Source organism: Rattus norvegicus, chromosome 9 (assembly GCF_036323735.1).
Source record: "Rattus norvegicus strain BN/NHsdMcwi chromosome 9, GRCr8, whole genome shotgun sequence".
Taxonomy (NCBI): domain Eukaryota; kingdom Metazoa; phylum Chordata; class Mammalia; order Rodentia; family Muridae; genus Rattus; species Rattus norvegicus.
In genome coordinates this window covers 53,780,068-53,794,251 of record NC_086027.1, presented here as the reverse complement: position 1 = coordinate 53,794,251, position 14,184 = coordinate 53,780,068, and the positions used below count along the sequence as shown (strand labels likewise).

Genomic DNA, 14,184 nt, shown 5'->3' with positions numbered 1-14,184 from the left:
TATAATTGGTTCCAATTTTTATATGTCAACATACCAGATAATAATAATACCTGGCAGGCTAAAGCAGTGCATGCTATACTTTCTGTTATACTCAAGTCACTTTATTTTCTTAGGCGGGGTAATGATTTTTTTTTTTTTTTTTTTTTTTTTTTTTTTTTTTTGGAGCTGGGGACCGAACCCAGGGCCTTGCGTTCTTGCTAGGCAAGCGCTCTACCGCTGGGCTAAATCCCCAACCCCGGGGTAATGATTTTATATATTGAATAAGCTGGCCTTGAACCCCTTGGCTTACAGGATACTTTTGCCTCATTTTGCAATGTGCCATTATGTGCCACATTCTGATAGCATTACTAATAAACAATATACTAATAAACAAAATGTTTGTGGAGAACAATCAAAGCACGTTTTATACAAATAATAAGTAAATTTGGTAAAGATGTGAAAGTCAAGTTCTATACAGTAAAATCAGGGAGTTTTTTCTTTATATTACCAGCAATAATAGAAAATGAAATTTTTAAATCAATTTGCAATAGGAAGAATCATTTAAAGGATATGTGTGAGTTTATATGAAAAATCAAAATCACTGCTAAAGGAAATTAAAGTTCTGATTATGGGGTCCTTGATATTACATGGATGCTACTCTTTGTAAGAGCCATGTCATTATGATGACAATTCTCCCTAAACAACAACATGAATGCTCAGATTGTGTCAGTCTGTGTGTATGCACAGGAAATAGTGAGAAAGAGCAAAGGTGTGTGTCAGGAGCCATCATAGGACAAGGTAATAACTAGTAGATGATCTTCCTGAGATGGTCTGCCCTGGATTATAATCTACGGCAGATTTGCTCTCATAGGCAAGGCCCAGGAGAAAATCATTTTAGGGAAGGTTCCTGCTATTAATATGTTTCTCCTGTCATTAAACATATATAACAATCACTACATACTAGCCCACTCTTTTGAGCAGATCTGTGAAGATCTACAAAGATATACTGTCTTATAGTAATGCTACATAAACAAATGAATAACTTCTTTTTTTATTCTTTTTTTTTATTGAATATTTCATTATTTTCATTTCAAATGTTATTCCCTTTCCCAGTTTCCTGGACATAAACCCCCCTATCCCATCCTGCTCCCCTTCTTCTATAAGGGTGCTCCCCTCCCTATCCACCCCTTCTTGCTCCTACCCCCGAGATTCCCTTACACTGGGAGTCCAACCTTGGCAGGACCCAGGGCTTCTCCTTCCTTTGGTGCCCAATAAGGCCATTCTCTGCTACATATGCAGCTGGAGCCATGTATGATCTGTGGATAGTGGTTTAGTTCCTGGGAGCTCTGGTTGGTTGGCATTATTGTTCTTATGGGGTTGCAAGCCCCTTCAGCTCTTTCAATCCTTTCTCTAATTCCTCCAATAGGGGTCCTGGTCCCAGTTCAGCAGTTTGCTGCTACCATTTACCAATGTATTTCACATGCTCTGGCTGTGCCTCTCAGGAGACAGGTATATCCAGTTCCTGTCAGCATACACTTCTTAGCTTCATCAATCTTATTTAGTTTTGGTGGCCACATGTGGGACAGGCTCTGAATGGCCATTCCTTCAGTCTCTGCTCCAAACATTGCCTCCATATCCCCTCCTATGAATATTGTTGTTCCCCCTTTTAAGAAGGAATGAAGCATCTGCACTTCGGTCATCCTTCTTCTTGAGCTTCATGTGGTCTGTGAATTGAATCTTGGGTAATTTGAGCTTTGGGGTTAATATCCATTTGTCACAGAATGCAAACCATGTGTGTTTTTCTGTAATTGGGTTACTTCACTCAGGATAAAATTTTCTAGTTCAATCCATTTGCCTATGAGTTTCATAAAGTGATTGTTTTTGATAGCTGATGTAATACACTATTATGTAGATGTACCACATTTTCTGTATCCATTATTCTGTTGAAAGGTATCCAGGTACTTTCCAACTTCCGGCTATTATAAATAAAGCTGCTATGAACATAGTGGGGCATGAGTCTTTATTGTCTGTTGGGACATCTTATGGGTATATGCCCAGGAGAGATAATAGCTGGGTCCTCAGGTAGTGCAATGTCCAATTTTCTGAGGAACCTCCAGACTGATTTCCAGAGTGGTTGTACCAGTTTGCAATCCCACCAACAGTGGAGGAGTGTTCCTCTTTCTCCACATCCTCGCCAGCATCTGCTGTCACTTGAGTTTTTGATCTTAGCCATTCTGACTGGTGTGAGGTGGAATTTCAGAGTTGTTTTGATTTGCATTTCCCTGATGACTAAGGATGTTGAGCATTTCTTTAGGTATTTCTCGGCCATTCCATATTCCTTAGCTGAGAATTCTTTGTTTAGCTCTGAACCCCATTTTTTAATAGGATTATTTGGTTCTCTGCAGTCTAACTTCTTGAGTTCTTTATATTTTGGATATTAGCCCTCTATCAGATGTAGGATTGGTAAAGATCTTTTCCCAATCTGTTGGTTGTCCTTTTGTCTTAATGACAGTGTCCTTTGCCTTACAGAAGCTTTGCAGTTTTATGAGGTCCCATTTGTAGATTCTTAGAGCATAAGCCATTGGGGTTTTGTTCAGGAAATTTTTCCCAGTGCCCATGTGTTCGAGGCACTTCCCTACATTTTCTTCTATTAGTTTGAGTGTATCTGGTTTGATGTGGGGGTCCTTGATCCACCTGAACTTAAGATTTGTACTGGGTGATAAGAATGGGTCAATTTGCATTCTTCTACATGCTAACCTCCAGTTGAACCAGCACCATTTGTTGAAAATGCTATCTTTTTTCCATTGAATGGTTTTAGCTCCTTTGTCAAAGATAGGTGTGTAGATTCATTTCAGGGTCTTCAATTCCATTCCACTGGGTTACTTGCCTTTCTCTGTACCAATATCATACAGTTTTTATCACTATTGCTCTGTAATACTGCTTGAGGTCAGGGATGGTCATTTCCCCAGAAGTTCTTTTGTTGTGGAGTTTTCGCTATCCTGGGCTTTTTGTTATTCCAAATGAATTTGCAAATTGCTCTTTCTAACTCTATGAAGAATTGAGTTGGAATTTTGATAGGGATTGCATTGAATCTGTAGATTGCTTTTGGCAAAATGGCCATTTTATAATATTAATCCTGCCAATCCATGAGCATGGGAGATCTTTCCATCTTCTGAGATCTTCTTCAATTTCTTCCTTCAGAGACTTGAAGTTCTTGTCATACAGATCTTTCACTTGCTTGGTTGGAGTCACACCAAAGTATTTTATATTATCTGTGACTATTGTGAAGGGTGTTGTTTCCCTAATTTCTCTGTCAGCCTGTTTATCCTTTGAGTAGAGGAAGGCTACTAATTTGTTTGAGTTAATTTTATGCCTAGCCACTTTACTGAAGTTATTTATCAGGCTTAGTAGTTCTCTGGTGGAACTTTTGGGGTCACTTAAGTGTACTATGATACCATCTGCAAATAGTGATACTTTGACTTCTTCCTTTCCAATTTGTATCCCTTTGACCTCCTCTCATTGTCTGATTGCTCTGGCTAGGTCTTCGAGTACTATATTGAATAAGTAGGGAGACGGTGTGCCACCTTTTCTAATCCTGGATTTTAGTGGGATTGCTTTAAGTTTCTCTTCATTTAGTTTGATGTTGGCTAGTGGTTTGCTCTATATTGCTTTTACTATGTTTAGCAATGGGCCTTGAATTCCTGATCTTTCCAGGACTTTTATCATGAGGGGGTGTTGAATTTTGTCAAATGCTATATCATTATCTAATGAAATGATCATGTGTTTTTTTTTTCTTTGAGTTTGTTTATATAGTGGATTACGTTGATAGATTTCCATAAACTAACAATTTACTAACAAAAGGGAACTAACAATTTATTATAGGTGCTATGACAGAAGATAAAATATTCAGAGGGTTTATCTATACAAAACTTCACTAGTAACTTAGTTATGGTTTTTAACTTTTAGTGAATCTGTGGAGCTGTGACAGGTAATGAATGTTTAGCCAGATAATTACTCCTAATGGATATGCATGTAAACATTCACTGTTATAAATTTATTCTATTTATAATTGGAATCTGTATAAACTTGTGTTGAACTTTTTACCATGTGTTCGGGTATTCTTAAGATGTTTAAATGTTGAGGATAAAGAGAAGACTCAGAACTGAGCTGAGGAGAATTATTTTGGACAGAACATTTTTTATCTGATATGAACAAAAGTTGAGAGAGCAGAAGAAGCAGGCAGGCTTCTTATAGGACAGAACAGATCTATTCTTAAGGCAGGCTTAGTCTTATGAAAAGGAACAAAGCCTTATTCTTACAAACTTGGGTTTAATTCATTTAGCATTAAAAGGGTAGAAGCTTTTACTTTCTCTATGCCATAAATATTGGAGCTCATTTTTCATCCAGAATAAGTGAGTTATTTCTGCCCTGGTATTAGGTCTTTTGCTTCGAATGCATATGTAAGTATGGATATGTGTGTATACAATTATAAATATGTAATTGTGAGAATGTATGCAAGATGGACCCAACTGGTTGAATGGATATGTGTAAATAAACATGCATAAATCTGTATATGAATTCATGTGAGTTTATGCATATTTGCTTGTGTAAAGTTTTTCCTTCTCTGAGATTCTCTTCTCCTGGTTCAATAGAAGTTTACTGCTCCAAAGAGAAGAGTGTGAGAAAGAAAATTTTTCCATGCCCAACTGAGGATCTTTCTGCTTTTCCCCCTTTTTCTTAGAGAGCTTTCATACCTAACTTTTTACAACTTAGTAATAAATGCTATAATCATTTTTCAAAGTGTCCTTTTTTCTTCCTGCAACTTCTATTTGCAGGCTGGAAGTTAGAGTTGTGCAGTTCCTGCTGAGCTAGAACTAAAGCCACATTACTTAATCCCCCACTGTTAGGCTACAGGGGTCAATCACCTAAACCAACAACTTTTTACCCTCAGAATTAGCAAGAAAGTTTTTAGGACTTTTTAGAAACTACCAGCAACATTTCAGTATAGTTAGAGAACAAAAATGTCTGGAGACCTTCAGTCTTTAAAGCCACGCCAGAGTCCTACTCTATGCCCTGTCTCAACCCTCTCCAGGCCAGGAGGCTCTCAGCAGTTGTGCAGAAACAGAAGAGAAAAACGAGACAAACAGGGGGCCACAACTTCTTCCCAAACACCCAGCAGAACTAGGACGCATATAGGAAATAGGGAAATACAAACCCCCACCCACCCAGAGGCACGGGTTCCTTTCAGCTTTTCTCTGTGCTCAAAGCAAACTGAGGGCTCTGGCCTTCCCCCATACACTCCTGCAACACCCAGAGAAAGCTTAAATCCCAAGAACTCTGACACACTCAGGATCCCATGGTCCTAGGATCCCTGGATCACAGGATCACAAAGACACCTGGACTCTGAAGAGTTCTGACACAACCAGGATCATAAGAAGGACAGACACCAGTCAGAGACAGTTAGGGCAACCACTAGAGATAACCAGATGACAAGAGGCAAGTACAAGAACATAAGCAATAGAAACCAAGGCTATTTGGCATCATCAGAATCCAGTTTTCCCATGACACCAAGTCCCGGATACCCATCACACCTGGAAAGCAAGATTCGGGGTTTAAACCATATCTCATGATGATGATAGAGAACTTTAAGAAGGACATGAATAACTCCCTTAAAGAAATACAGGAGAACACAACCAAACAGGAAAAGAAATTGAACAAAACCATTCAGAATCTAAAAATTGAAATAGAAACAATAAAGAAATCACAAAAGGAGACAACTCTGGAGATAGAAAACCTAGAAAAGAGATCAGGAAACATAGATGCAAGCATCACCAACAGAATATAAGAGATAGAAGAGAAATCTCAGGTCAGAAGATACCATAGAAAAAACATTGACACAACTGTCAAAGACAAATGCAAAAAAAGCTCCTAACCCAAAACACCCAGGAGATCTAGGACACAATTAGAAGACCAAAACTAAGAATACTAGGTATAGAAGAAAGCAAAGATTCCCAAATTAAAGGACCAGTAAATGTCTTCAATAAAACTTCCCTAACCTAAAGGAAGGGTATGCCCATAAACATACAAGAAGCGTACAGAACTCCAAATACACTGAACCAGAAAAGAAATTCCTCCCGTCACATAATAGTCAAAACACCAAATGCACAAAAGATAGAATATTAAAAGCAATAAGGGGAAATGGTCAAGTAATGTACAAAGGCAGAGCTATCAGAATTACACCAGACTTTTCAACAGAGACCATGAAAGCTAGAAGATACTGAACAAATGTCATTCAGACCCTAAGCAGCCCAGGCTGCTATATCCAACAAAACTCTCAATTACCGTAGATGAGGAAACCAAAATATTCCATGACAAAAGCAAATTTACACAATATCTTTCCACAAATCCAGCCCTACAAAGGATAATTGATAGAAAACTCTAATACAAGGAGAGAAATTCCACCCTAGAAAAAAAGCAAGAAAGTAATCTTCTTGCAATAAAACAAACATAATTCTACTTCTAACAACAAAAATAACAGGAAGGGACAATCACTACTCTTAATATTTATAGACTCGGGGCTGGGGACTTAGCTCAGTGGTAGAGCGCTTACCTAGGAAGCGCAAGGCCCTGGGTTCGGTCCCCAGCTCCGAAAAAAAGAACCAAAAAAAAAAATATTTATAGACTCAATTCCCCAATAAAAAGACATAGATTAACAGACTGGATACATAAAAGGACCAAGCATTTTGCTGCTTACAGAAAACACACCTCAGTGACAAAGAAAGACACTACCACAGAGTAAAAGGCTGGAAAAAAAAAATCTCCAAGCAAATGGTTCCAAGAAACAAACTAGAGTAGACATTCTAATATCCAATAAAAGCGACTTTCAAACAAAACTTATCAAAAAAGGATAAGGAAATACACTTCATACTCATCAAAGGAAAATTCCACCAGGATGAACTCTCAATCCTGAATATCTATGTTCCAGATGCAAGGGCACCTACATTCATGAAAGAAACCTTACTAAAGCTCAAAGCATATACTGTACCACATACAATAATAGTGAGAGACTTCAACACCCCACTCTCAGCAATAGATAGATCATGGAAACAGAAACTGAACAGAGACACAGTGAAATTAATAGAAGTTATGAACCAAATGGATTTGACAGATATCTACAGAACATTTCATCCTAAAAAAAAAAAAAAATATACCTTCTTCTCAGCATCTTAGGGTACCTTCTCCAGTATTGACCATATAATTGGTCACAAAACAAGCCTCAACAGATATAAGAATATTGAAATAATCCCATGCATCCTATCAGATCACCACAGACTAAGGAAGTTCTTCAATGACAACAAAAATGACAGAAAGCCCACATACACATGGAAACTGAACAATGCTTTACTCAATGATAACTTGGTCAAGAAAAAAATAAAGAAATTAAAGGGGGGGGGGGGGCTGGAGAGATGGCTCAGTGGTTAAGAGCACTGTCTGCTCTCCAGAGGTCCTGAGTTCAATTCCCAGCAACCACATGGTGGCTCACAACCATCTATAATCAGGTCTGGTGCCCTCTTCTGGCCTGCAGGTGCATTACATGCAGGCAGAAAGCTGTATGATGTATACATAATAAATAAATAAATATTAAAAAAAAAAAGAAATTAAAGACTTTTTAGAATTTAATGAAAATGAAGGCACAACATACCCAAACTTATGGGACACAATGAAAGCAATGCTAAGAGGAAAACTCATAGCTCTGAGTGCCTCTAAAAAGAAACTGGAGAGAGCATGTATCAGCAGTTTTACAGTACACCTGAAAGCTCTAGAACAAAAAGAAGCAAATACACCCAAGAAAAGTATATGGCAGAAAATAATCAAACTCAGGACTGAAATCAACCAAGTAAAAACAAAAAGAACTATACAAAGAATCAACAAAACCAGTAGCTGATTCTTTGAAAAAATCAATAAGATAGATAAACCCTTAACCAGACTAACCAGAAAGCAGAGAAAGTATACAAATTAACAAAATCAGGAATGAAAAGAAAAACATAACAGAAACTGGGGAAATTAAAAAGGAATCATCAGCTCCTACACAAAGACCTATATTCAACAAAACTGGAAAATCTAGAGGAAATGGACAATTTTCTAAACAGATACCAGATACCAGGTACCAAAGTTAAATCAAGATCAGATAAACCATCTAAACAGTCCCATAACCCCTAAAGAAATAGAAGCAATCATTAAAAGTCTCCCAACCAAAAAAAAAAAAAAAAAAAAAAAGCCCAGATAGATTTAGTGGCGAATTCTATCAGACCTTCATAGAAGACCTAATACCAATACTATTCCACAAAATAGAAACAGAAGGAACATTACCCAATTCGTTCTATGAAGCCACAATCACACTTATACCTAAACCACACAAAAACCCAACAAAGAAAGAGGAATTCAGACCAATTTCCCTTATGAATTTTGATGCAAAAATACTCAATAAAATTCTCGCAAACTGAATCCAAGAACACATCAGGACAATCATCTATCATGATCAAGTAGGCTTCATCTCATGGATGCAGGGATGGTTCACTATATGGAAATCCATCAACGTAATCCACTATATAAACAAACTCAAAGAAGGAAACCACATGATCATCTCATTAGATGCTGAGAAAGCATTTGATAAAATTCAACACCCTTTTACGTTAAAAGTCTTAGAAAGATCAGGAATTCAAGGCCCATTGCTAAACATAGTAAAAGGAATATACAGCGAACCAGTAGCCAACATGAAACTAAATGAAGACAAACTTAAAGCAATCCCACTAAAATCAAGGACTAGACAAGGCTGCCCACCGTCTCCCTACCTATTCAATATAGTACTTGAAATCCTAGCCAAGGCAATTAGACAACAAAAAGAGGTCAAAGGGATACAAATTGGAAAGGAAGAAGTCAAAATACTACTATTTGCAGGTGGTATGATAGTATACTTAAGTGACCCCAAAAGTTCCACCAGAGAACTATTAAGCCTGATAACTTCAGCAAAGTGGCTGGGTATAAAATTAACTTACAAATCAGTAGCCTTCCTCTACTCAAAGGATAAACAGGCTGACAGGGAAATTAGGGAAACAACACCCTTCACAATAGTCACAGATAATACAAAATACTTTGGTGTGACTCTAACCAAGCAAGTGAAAGATCTGTATGACAAGAACTTCAAGTCTCTGAAGAAAGAAATTGAAGAAGATCTCAGAAAATGGAAAGATCTCCCATGCTCATGGATTGGCAGGATTAATATTATAAAATGGCCATTTTGCCAAAAGCAATCTACAGATTCAATGCAATCCCCATCAAAATTCCAACTCAATTCTTCATAGAATTAGAAAGAGCAATTTGCAAATTCATTTGGAATAACAAAAACCCAGGATAGCAAAAACTATTCTCAACAATAAAAGAATTGCTGGGGGAATCATGATCCCCAACCTCAAGCTGTATTACAGAGCAATTGTGATTAAAAACAAACAAACAAAAAAAACAACAACAAAAAAAAAAACAAAATGGTATGTTATTGGTACAGAGACAGACAGTAGATAAATGGAATAGAACTGAAGGCCCAGAAATCAACACACACACCTATGGTCACTTGATCTTTGTCAGAGGAGCTTAAAGCATCCAGTAGGAAAAAACAACATTTTCAACAAATGATGCTGGTGCAACTGGAGGTCAGCATGTAGAAGAATGCAAATTAATCCATTCTTATCACGCTGTACAAAACTTAAGTTCAAGTGGATCAAGGACCTCCACATAAAGCCAGATACACTGAATCTAAAACAAGAGAAATTGGGAAAGAGCCTCAAACACCTCAGCATAGGGGAAAATTTCCTGAACAGAACACCAATGGCATATGCTCTAAGATCAAGAATTGACAAATGGGACCTCGTAAAATTGCAAAGTTTCTGTAAGGCAAAGGACATTGTCAGTAGGACAAAACGGCAACCAACAGATTGGGAAAAGATCTTTACCAATCCTACATTTGATAGAGGACTAATATCCAATATATATAAGGAACTCAAGAAGTTAAGACTCCAGAGAATCAAATAACCCAATTAAAAAATGGGATATAGAGCTAAAGAAAGAATTCTCGGCTGGGGATTTAGCTCAGTGGTAGAGCGCTTACCTAGGAAGCGCAAGGCCCTGGCTTCGGTCCCCAGCTCCGGAAAAAAAAAAGAACCAAAAAAAAAAAAAAAAAGAATTCTCAGCTGAAGAATACTGAATGACCAAGAAACACCTAAAAAATGTTCAACATTCTTAGTCATCAGGGAGATGCAAATCAAAACAACCCTGAGATTCTACCTCACATCAGTCAAAATGGCTAAGATCAAAAACTCAGGTGACAACAGATGCTGGTGAGGAGACTATTTGGTTATTAAAAACAATGACTTCATGAAATTCTTAGGCAAATGGAACTAGAAAATATCATCCTGAGTGAGGTAACCCAATCACTAAAGAACACACATGGAATGCACATTGACCCAAAAGCTCTGAATACTCAAGATATCCACAGAGGACATGAAGCTCAAGAAGTTGGAAGACCAATGTGCAGATTCTTTAGTCCTTCTTGGAAGGGAGAACAAAATATTCACAGGCAGAAATACAGAGACAAAATGTGGGGCAGAAACTGAGGAAAAGGTCATCCAGAGATGGCCCAACTTGGGGATCCACCCCATATACTGTCACTAAACCCAGACACTATTGTGGATGCCAAGAGGTGAATGCTGACAGGAGATTAATGGAGTGGTCTCCTGGGAGGCTCTGCTGGAGTCTGACAAATATAGAGGCAGATGTTTGCAGCCAACCAAACACTGAACTGAAAAAGGGGTCTCTAATGGAGGAATTAGAGAAAGGACTGAAGGAGCTAAGGGGGTTTTCAACCCCAAAGGAAGAACAACAATATCAACCAACCAGACTCCCCAGAGCTCCCAGAGACTAAACCACCAACCAAAGAGTACACATGGAAGGGACCCATAGCTCCAGTCACATATGTAGCAGAGGATGACCTTATTGAGCATGAATAAGAGGAGAGGCCCATGGTTCTGTGAAGGCTTGATGCCCCAGTTAGGGGAATGCCAGGGCAGAGAGGTGGGAGGAAGTTGGTGAAGCAAACACTCTTATAGAGGCAGAGGGAAGGAAGGGTAAGGAATAGGGGGACTCCAGGGGGAAATCAAGAAAGGCGATAACATTTGGAATTTAAGTATATGAAATATCCAATAAAATAAAATAAAATAAAATGTGGGGGAAAAAAGAAAACATTAAATCTACTAAAGCATACCTTTTACAGTGAATGGCAGGATGTTTTCTACTTGACTCTCCAATTAAAATCCAGTATTCTACTTCTTGTGGTGAAAGGGGGCCCTTGCTAAAAAGAAAATACATTCACAGTCAGCTTGATAAATGGCATTCACTACCCACAGAACGCTGTTCGAACTAAAATACACTAAAACTGAAAGATGCTTTTTTTAATCAAGGATAAATATGAGCATTAAGGTTTGGGCCATTCTAGAAATCCTTGTGTTAAGTTTGAGCCCTATTATTTCCATATTCAAAATCTAGGGTTAAAAACATTTTGACATAATACCCACTTGGATCAGAGGAGAAGAAGACGATTTTAAATATACAATGTTCCATTCCCATCCCTAGAAATTCTAATTCAAGTCTGGAAAGGAGCTTGGAATTTTACATAATTTTCAAGAAAAAAATCAGATGGTTCATAGGCACAAGCATTCATTGGTGAAGCCCAACTATTAAAGGAACAGAGCAGGAGAAGTCAACGCATGTTTCATATTTGGTAGGTACCTGGAGTAAGATAAAAGCGTAGCTTGGAATCATAAAAGAAGTACAAAAGTGCCCCTCACTCCAGAAAGTGAACAGAGCATGCAGGAGTTGGAGAGAGAGCAGTTATGCTCTTGTTCCTCATATACGAGCAGCATTCAGCCTCCTGAGTCCTCCAACTTCTGCTCACCTGTTTCAGGTTACCACATCCAAGGACCTTTGAGTAGGACTCCAGGTATCCATGGCCTCCAGTACATAATAAATTCCCTCCTATCCTAAAGGTCAAACCATGTTCTCCACCCAGAATCTGGCCCTCACTTAAGATATAACTTCTAAGGGCTACTGAATCTTTTCATCCTCCCTAGTCACTAATCTCACCAAGCCAAGTGTGAATCAACCAGCAAACCAGTGGAGTAAGACAGTCACGTTACCTGTTCTTAAAAATACCCTGCTTTCAAGTCCCCAATGAAGGAACTTGGCAAAGAGTAACATTCAAACTCAGCACCTCTCTGTTGCACACATCTCCTTCAAAAAGACAGAAGTTTGTGTGTCTGTGTAAAAACATGTTGTTCAAAAAGCAACTGGATTAAGAAAAGCAGGAGGCAAATATAACCAAAAAGATTAGAGATGAAACTGGTCCTGAACTCCCTTGGAGAAAAACCCTAACAAATCCTTAGTTCTTCACTATGACCAGAGAAGGTGCTTTTTAATGTACTTAGTTGTGGCATTCTTGACACAGGGACATGCAAGGCAATGGAGAGGACCCTGGGCATAACACGGGAAGGCCCGTGCACCTGTGTGTAACAGTCATAAAAGTGGTATGTCAGATAGCTTCCTCTTACAATGACTGAGCAACTGCTTTGAAGTGCAATCAGTCCTGCAAAACATATGCACACTCGCTTTGAATAAAACACATTACCAAGCTTCCCAATGGCTAAAAGACTAGAATCTGTTTAATTCCCAAAAATACTTTGTCAAATTTTCCTATTGATGTGCCTTTATCAAGTATGGGAATGCTTACCTGAATGCTTTATTAGCTTTAACAGGGGTTGCTTCAAAGCCAATTGGACAAAAGTAATGATTTTGGCAATGATAGATATAAGCCAGTGACTCATCTTTCAATCCTTGGGTCAACTTTGATAAGGCCCCAGGAGCTACAAAGACAAAACCAGATAAATTGAGGTACACAAATCAATGTCCACATTTAATACAGAGGACCCATTAAGGACTGAAAGACAGAATTTGGAATACACTGATATTCTGAGTTTCATTGAGGGAATATCTTTGCCCAATATGGGCAAAAACATGAATGAATTTACTTTTAGTTTTAGATAAACTCAGTAGCAAAACAAGTGAAACACATCCTTGCTTATCAGAACTTTCTAAGAATATACCAAATTGTCTAAGATATTCAGCGATTGTGTAAAATCCAGTAATTGCACAATCACAGCCTTAGCTTTTCTCCACTACCAGCTTCTGAACACCTCTCACTACCAGCTTCTGAATGAGCATGCCCAAATGAAACATATGTATCTATAAACTCTCACATATAAACTAACTCTACAAAAGATTTACAAAAGAACCTTAAATTAGACTAAATTATAGCCATTCTAATGTCTAGATGAAGCATCTACATCCAACTTAAAGTTTACTAATGCATATGAATAAACACAAACCTTAAATAACAACGAACTACAACAATGGTGTGCATGTACACACACACACACACACACACACACACACACCTGCCACACAATAACCTTCACACTTGTCACATAATTATCACGTAATTATAACAAATATTATCATTGTATTGGCTCATTTTCTATTAAATTACACAGGGTACAGTCATTTGAAAGGAGGAAGCTTTGATTTGGAAAATACCTTCACAAGATTTGGCTGTAGGCAAACCTGTAGAGCATTTTCTTAATTGGTAATTGATGTGGGAGGGCTCAGCCCATTGTGGGTGGTGCCATCCCTAGACATGTAGTTCTGAATTCTATTAAAAAGTAGTCTGTGCAATCCATTGGGAGCAGGCCCGTAAGCAGCATTCCTCTATGGTCATGACTCCAGGTTCCTACCCTTTTGAGTTCCTGCTTTGGCTTCACTCAATGGACTGTGATTCGGGACGCACCAGCCAAATTCCTCCCTAAGTTGTTCTGGTCATGGTTTTCATCACAGCAATAGAAACACTAAGACTTTAACAAGACTAAGAAACACCAAGGTCTTTCTACACCTGTCACACAGATGAAAGTCATCAGCTTTTCCACGCACATCACACGGATCAAAGGCATCAGCTGTGCAGTCAGGCTGGACTTACACAACTGTTTCTCCTCATCATTGTAATAGCTGTCAAATGATTTCCAAAGTATTAGCACAAGAAACAATTTT

The 14,184-nt window shown here is 38.2% G+C and overlaps 2 protein-coding genes across 10 annotated transcripts in view; one reads left to right on the top strand and one right to left on the bottom strand.

Moving 5' to 3' along the window:
- Positions 1-14,184, top strand: part of Poglut2 (protein O-glucosyltransferase 2) — a 52,970-nt gene that overhangs the window by 7,202 nt on the left and 31,584 nt on the right. The window lies entirely within an intron of this gene.
- Bivm (basic, immunoglobulin-like variable motif containing) overlaps positions 1-14,184 on the bottom strand; it is a 36,241-nt gene that overhangs the window by 2,874 nt on the left and 19,183 nt on the right. For 7 of the 8 annotated variants that reach the window (XM_006244874.5, XM_017596228.3, XM_006244881.5 and 4 more), the window contains exons 7-8: positions 12,815-12,947; positions 11,294-11,380 (exon numbers count right to left, since the gene is read on the bottom strand). In XM_006244874.5, coding sequence (XP_006244936.1) covers positions 11,294-11,380; positions 12,815-12,947 — 220 coding nt within the window. Of the gene's footprint in view, positions 1-11,293; positions 11,381-12,814; positions 12,948-14,184 lie in introns of those variants that run through there. The other variant, XR_005488841.2, reaches the window with a different exon arrangement.